At 39.5% G+C, this 7,404-nt stretch overlaps 1 protein-coding gene across 1 annotated transcript; it reads left to right on the top strand.

Moving 5' to 3' along the window:
- Positions 1-1,552: 1,552 nt before the first annotated feature.
- On the top strand, positions 1,553-7,162 carry rtn2b (reticulon 2b). Its single transcript, XM_044015187.1, has 7 exons — positions 1,553-1,618; positions 3,056-3,263; positions 4,322-4,460; positions 4,550-4,619; positions 5,280-5,326; positions 5,469-5,527; positions 5,734-7,162. Exons 1-7 carry the CDS (start codon positions 1,606-1,608, stop codon positions 5,828-5,830), a joined length of 633 nt encoding a protein of 210 aa, XP_043871122.1. The 5' UTR covers positions 1,553-1,605; the 3' UTR covers positions 5,831-7,162.
- The last annotated feature ends 242 nt before the right edge of the window (positions 7,163-7,404 follow it).

Here is a 7,404-nt window from a genome sequence, read left to right as displayed (position 1 = left end):
CTAAATGTTGTGCAGCAAACTTTAAGTGAGCTTCCACATGCCTTTTCTTGAGCAGTGGTGAGCGTGCATAGAGGCCATGGCGGTGAAGTGCATTACTAATTGTTTTTTTTGAAACAACTGTACCTGCTTCTTCAAGGTCTTTCTGAAGATCTCCGCGAGTGGTCCTTGGTTCTTGGACAACTCTGACTCCTCCGTCAGTAATCTTGCGAGGAGCACCTGGTCGTGGTCAGTTAATGGTGTAACGATGTTCTTTCCACTTCCGAATAATAGCTCCAACAGTGCTCACTGGAACATTCAGAAGTTTAGATATACATCTGTAACCAATGCCATCCGTATGTTTGTCTACAATAAGCTTGTGAAGGTCTTGGGACAGCTCTTTGCTTTTACCCATCTTGAAATGCTTCTTGAGTGTCACCTTGGTAATGAGAAACCTTTATAGGCCACCAATTAGGACTTATCCAGCTGATATTAATTTGCACTGATACTGGGCAGGATTGCTTCCTAAATACTGGCTTCCTGTGCCTTCTTATACCTTTTTTTCTTCATGTGTTCAATACTTTTTCCCTGTGTTATTTCACTTACTTACACATAACTTTTGTCAGGGACATTCATGTTTTTATTTCTTTGTATGTGTGGATAACTTGGGTTGTTACTGACATTTGGTGAACATTTCATTCCAATAGCCCCATCAGAAATATATTTACTGAGAAAAATGTTTAGCAATAGTATTGTATATAGTATTGTATAAAATGTATTTTTGTAATACCATTTATTTTACTACTACTATTTCTATTTTTTGTAATACTATTTCTACTACGTTGTCTAGGGTGTACTGACCCCTCCTGTGGAGGATAAAGTGGTAGAAGAAGGGATGGATATAACACAAAACTTTACAATGTATGTTTGGTGAACTTGTGTCAACCAACATCCATGTTTCCAAACATGTTGTCTGTTCTGTAACTAAAAAGAGGAAACCTGCTGAAGCTCTCAGCTGAGATTGGTCGTATTTGTAATTCATTTTATTTTATCTTAAATATCCTTTTATATATTTTCAATATGGTTATGCAAAATTACATGAAATTGGATATTATTAAGTTGTGAATGTGTTTTTGAAAACTGTGCTAGCACACAGGCAGTGTGGATGGGAAAAGGTGTTGATGGATTTTGGCAAAATACGGGGATTTTATAAAGTAATGAAAATGATTCAATGTTTGATTCACACAGACCTGTGTTTTACTGACTGTGTGAGAATTGTGACTTCAGTTTTGACCAATGCATAATTATAATAAATAAAGTCTGTTCCTCGCTGACATGCTACATGGGAAGTCTTCTAGGTCGCCTTCAAACTGGCTGAGGAACCACAAGAGTCTCTGAAAGCTGAGGGACATGTACATAAATGCTGATGGCTCAGGTTCCTCGTGTGTGCGTGTGTGTGTGTGTGTGTGTGTGTGTGTGAATCCAAATGGGGGTATCCAATACAGGATAAAATTAGGCCAGCCAGGCCTTATATTGCTGACTGAGCTTGGGTGGCCAAAAAAAGCCTGGAGAGCAAGCCAACGGTGGAAGCACAAGAAAGAGAGAAGAGCGAGGAGGATTGCTGCTGAAATGGCCTCCAAACGTAAGCAGATTATTTATTCCTAACTTTCATTGAAGACGTGAAGTGAATCAGAACAGTGGGGGTACTGGTCAGTGGGACCACCTGATTTAGTTTTGCCCCTCTCTTGGGCAGGTGTGGACATGTCAGTTACTTGATGGACACACAGGCAGAGTCAGCTAAATCAGACCTAGATTCATAATCATTGTTATTGTTCGTTTTGTTCTTAAAGGACCAGACTTCTTAAAGTGTAGAAGGACATTGACACATGTCTTTTATTTTCAGACCTTAAAAACCATATAAGGGACAGTCCAGGTTTTAGGCTCACTCAATAAAACCTACACCTGAGTCTTAAACCGACTTTAATGGACGTTTGTACACACTTACTTTCCAGTACCAAAGATCATAGAGAAAACTGACTGATTTTACATCACACTAGAGAGTTATTTTGTGACTGGTTCTATGTGTCAGTACTTCATACATCCACACTTCATTAAACCTGAACTGTCAGTTTAAAGTCACGGGCAGGTTATCTTAATGCTGGCCTTGTTTCTGTCTCTCACGTGTGTCTTATTTTCTGCTGTTCAGCATGAAAAGCTCAGTGTTTATCTACATGTACACATGTACGTGATATACTGTACACTGTGTGTTATTGTGTGTCTGTCAGTACGTGTGTACATTTCTAAGCTTCTTGAGTGTTGGCTTTAATAAGATAATTATCCTGACATTCACACTGGAGTCTGGAGGCTCCCCAGATGATCTAGTATATGAGATGTGATACCCTGTGACTCATTGTAAAGTCATCCATTCTTAATTAAAAACAATGACATCATTCAGACAGGTTTTAGGGTCTTTTCTGGCGAGTAAATATGAATATAAAGATTCCAAGATGGCATCATGTGTTGTTTTGTTTTGTTTGTTTGATTCATTGTTCGTGAGCTCATGGACATCCTACTGTTTATATTCCTACTGCACTCCACCCCCTTCGACTCCACCCCTGGCTGATTGTACTCAATCCCATTGTAAGTCGCTTTGGATAAAAGTGTCTGCTAAATGACATGTTACTTAAAATATGGCCAGTTATCCTCTAGAGTTGGCTTTAAAGGAGTGGCTAACAAGGAAGTGCCTCATCTCCTTCACCCCTCAGTCAGTCATTTATTTATCACAGTGTTGGCAGATGATATTGTCTAAAATCCTAAATATGATTACTTACTTACTTATTACTTCTATCCCTTTTTTACTTTTGTAGTCTTGATGACCACTCAAAGCTGCTTCACAGTTCACCCATTCACTCACACATTCCTACAGCACAGCTGTGTGCATCGCTCATCCTGTCACACAACTTTCCCATTCACATGCTGCTGGCACAGTTACAATGAGCAACTTGGGATCAAGTGTTTTGCCCGGGGACACATGAGGTAGACTATAGCTGGACTAACCCTCGGTCACCTTGTTTCACAGTTGTGGATCTGGTGTACTGGAGGAGTATGTGGTGGACAGGTGTGGTGTTCACAGGACTGGTGATTGGTCTGGCAAGTCTGTTCCAGCTCAGTGTCATCACCGTGCTCTCCCACGTCTTCCTGGGTCTCATGTGTGTCACCTTCCCCCTCCGTCTCTACTATAAGCTGCTGGAGCTGCTGCGCTGGAACCCCGGGGTCCATCCATTCCAGTGAGTGTGTTCATTAATGCATGCCCCAGACAGCGTCTCTCTCCAGATCAGAAGGTTGTGTGTTCGAATCCATGTTAGGGTCAAAATTCTTGGGCAACAGGTGTGTCTATCAAAAATTCTACCAAGCCTCTGTTGCTCATATTGCAAGCAAGTGCAGAAGCACACACACACACACACACACACACACAGACAGACAGATACAGACAGAGCCACCATCACAGAGGGGTGATGTAATGACTTCACACAAGAATAATAATAATAATTTGTTTTATGTCAAGATCCCCAGCCAGCATGTCCATGTGGGCCACATAAGGGTTCAATTTGGGCTAACACTATGGGTCCCAAGTGGGTTTGTCTGTAAATTTTCCTTGGTGGCCCATGTTACTGAAACCATATGGGACCTGCATAATTTGCCCAAGTTTCAGAAGTGAATTGACTTAATGCAACCTTTGCATGAATATAAGCCAGCTCAAGGACTGGACTTTGGTAATATTAGCGAGTAAAACTTCTGGTAGCGATCAAAAAAGTTTAAATGACTTGCAGTGAAAAAGTTGTTTACATCTTTTAGCTTGTGAGGAGACAGGGTTACAGCCTCCACTGCTAAAAGGTCTAAGTAACTTCTGTAGACACTGGCTATAGAAGAACATCTCTGTATCTTTTCCAGTTTACTGGAAAAAGTCGGGCAAGTTTATTAAATATCAGGAAGTGACCATAGTTAATTCTGCTCCTTTAATAGGATAAATGCTTCTTGTCCCCACCCACGTCTGTGCTGCTGCTGTATACACACAAAAGCCCCCTCAGTCAGGTCTGATAGTATTGCTTGATCGCTTGTGAATGTGAGAGTAAATGGTTGTTTGTCTCTGTGTGATTTCCCTGTGATGGACTGGTCACCTGTCCAGGGTGTACTCCCCTTTTCGCCCAGTGTTAGCTGGGATTGGTTCCAGCTCCCAGAGACCGTCATGAGGAGGATAAAGGAAGACGAGACAGAGACAGAATAACAACAATCACCAAAAGTTATATACAACAGCTTTTATGTTTGTAACTGTGTGTGTTCTCAGGTCGTGTCTGGATTATGACAGCACTCTGACAGACACGGACACAGTGATGCTGGTGGAGGAGGTGGTGCTCCTCATGGCGTTTGCTGTAACAGAGTTCAAACGCCTGGTTTTCATCGACAACATATTTGACTCTATTAAGGTCTGAGCACGATGATAACATAATGATTTGACCTTTCCTTCAGCGTCACATGAGAACATGTCACATTCTTTGTCTGCTCCTCCTCTCAGTTTGTTGTGCTCCTGTATCTGTTGTCCTACATCGGTGTCCTGATCAATGGACTGACCCTGATCATAATCGGTGAGTTAAAATGATTCCATCCCAACTTTTAACACCAGTATCAATGTCGACATCCATAGCCTTGACGTGCTGTAATAGTACACCTTTTAAAGTATACAGTATCTTACCAAAGTAATGTATAAGTGAGTGGTGGGGCCACCTCTGGGGCCACTAAGTATTGCAGGTTGGTCTTAGACTGGACAATTGTATGGAATTCTTTAAAACATTCCGTACAATTCTCTGTTGAAAAAACATATATATATATCTATTATATAAATTATATCAGAATATGTCTAATTAAAATATTGTTGACTCATTTTGTTATTCACATTCTAAAGGGACAGTTCAGGTGGTGGTTGAAAATGAAAAATATCACTTTTTCATGTCCTATACCACAACCTTGAGTATCTATTCATACCAATATCAATCGGACTATTTTTACATCTTTAACAACAACTTTGTGCTGGTGCATTTACCACCACAGCCTTTTCAAGCTCCCATTAAGAAGAACTCTGTGTAAGTCTGTGCTGGTGAAGCATGAGATAAATCGGATTTTTATCCAGTGATTTTGACCAGTATTGGACCGATAATGATTTATGAATATTCTTTACTGATGGTGACTTTGGGAAGCTCTCTCTTAATTCATCGAATTAACCAGACTTCTTCTCCACTGTTTTACAGCCGTGATTGCTGTCTTCTCTCTTCCTCTGCTATACAAAAAGCAGCAGGTGAGATGGTGCACACTGCAAATTTACCATCATAATAAACTGCATGCATACTCTCTTCCAGAGAGAGGACCAGTCGATGATGACGTGTTTTCTAACAGAGATGCTTTGAATTCACCAAAATCATTATTCATTTTTGTGACAGGTGCGAATAAGGAGGATAGTCAGAACAATCAGAGGGTTTGTGAGGAAAATCCAAAACATGTAAGTTCACTTTGATATATGATTTTGGGTGACAGAGATATTGTGTCAATAAAAAGCAAGCAATCCACTTGTCTATGTTGATAAGAGCATTAAAATGAGATGCGATTAAATATTTAAATCATTTGAGAGCACTATACTACACTTCCTTTTTTTTATTTATTCAAAGAACATACTTTCTGTAGTGACGCCTTCTTTTTTTTTTGCAGGTGCCTCAGTCTGTATCATTCAGTGCGACCCTCTGCTGCTCCCGCCTCAAAACCTGCAGCTTCACCTGCCGTCAAACAGAAAACCAAGTCAAAGTAACACATTTTTGTCACACACTGAACACAGCCAGCATTTGGGATTAGGAAACAAAGAAAAAAGTGCGAATGGTTCACCCTCTGTGGGGCCCGTGACGGGGTAGCTGCTTATCTCCGTCTCTGCACTGAGATGTTTGTTCACGGGAGAGGAATTAATCCATTCCGACAACTGAAACAACGCTAGCATTCAATAAAAGGGCCGGAAGTGGAAGAAATTAAGCAGAGGAATGTTTTGTTGGCGGAGTTTACAATAATCTCTTCACAATACAACACTATATCACTGTTTTTCTCTGATCATTTTTACATGAGCAATGTTTTCCCATGTATCTGAGACATGATGCACAACACACTAGTATTATTGTTGCGTTTTTTATTTTGCTTGAGAAATGAAAGAAGGACTTTCACCTGGTATTAATGAACATTCACAGATTGCCATGTAGATGCAGAATCACTGGCTTACTATGAGCAGTTTAGAGTGACATGAATCCTAAAATGATGCTGCTCTCTGACATAAAACACCAGCATCCCTGCACTTCACACTTTTGGGAAAGCAGATTAGATCTTAGATTAGATTAGATTAGTAGAGCTGATGTTAACTGCAGAGTTGAAAGGCGCTTTATTAATATAAGTTATTATTATAATTAGAGTTGTCTGATAACAGTATGTTGATAATAAGTCTTATATAATTTATAACTATCTAACTACTCCTGTCTTAATGAGTTGTGTGAACATGTTTAACCGTCAGAGAAGATTTCAGTACATCAAATAGCAACTTACACATTTATACATTTGGCACTAATTGAAGATTAATATAATAATGAATTATAGTAAATATGTTCATAAGTGTACAATCACCTTTTTTTTTTTCATTACCACAGAATGAGCCTTTTATATTTATATCAGGAGACCTCACATGGAGAGGTGCATTTGTTACGATTAATTATGTGAATATTTAAAGTTGCATTGTGTACCCTTTGGTGATTTTTTTGTTGCTGTTGTTAATTGTAATATTTTGCCTCCGTTTAGTCATTATGAACAGAGATGATGTAACATTGTCTGAAAACCGGCTCTGTCATGCAAACCTATCAAACCTGACTGACGAAGTGTTTGTGTGTGTATGCAGCAGCAGCGCAGGGCAGGTGGGAACAAGAAGGATATATCCCATTAAACTGCTAAATCACTGGGTTCTTGAGCAGTAGCATTCACTTCTGAAACAACTTGTTCGCAGCCATCTTGCTTTTATAGTGTCGCATGTGTCTGTTTTTATGTGCATATTTTTATTGCTCTTTAAAGTTCTACGTCATTTCTTTCAAAATAAATGAGTACATAATGATGACCGGTCAATGTTATATGTTTAAAGCCAAAATAAAATGTTTTACAGTAATAATATAAATCATATGTGTTTCCACAATGGATATAATAGAATAGTGGGCCCATCAGTGGTCTACAGGCACTGAAGTTGAAAAAGAGAGACTGACAAAAACAGACAAATATCACGTACATGCAAGACCAAAACCATCCTAGCCTAGTTATCCTTAAAAAGTTACAAACTACAGTCTCTGTTGATATATGATGATC

The sequence above is a fragment of the Solea senegalensis genome, unplaced genomic scaffold (genome assembly GCF_019176455.1).
Source record: "Solea senegalensis isolate Sse05_10M unplaced genomic scaffold, IFAPA_SoseM_1 scf7180000013000, whole genome shotgun sequence".
NCBI classification, from domain to species: Eukaryota; Metazoa; Chordata; class Actinopteri; order Pleuronectiformes; family Soleidae; genus Solea; species Solea senegalensis.
Note: the sequence above shows the minus strand (reverse complement) of the source record. Positions and strands in the feature narration are given on the sequence as shown.

Bases quoted from the DNA above. Each gene is read 5' to 3' on its own strand.
- rtn2b (XM_044015187.1), top strand. The intron at 4,461-4,549 runs GTCTGAGCACGA...TCCTCCTCTCAG, and splicing joins ACATATTTGACTCTATTAAG to TTTGTTGTGCTCCTGTATCT. The intron at 4,620-5,279 runs GTGAGTTAAAAT...ACTGTTTTACAG, and splicing joins ACTGACCCTGATCATAATCG to CCGTGATTGCTGTCTTCTCT.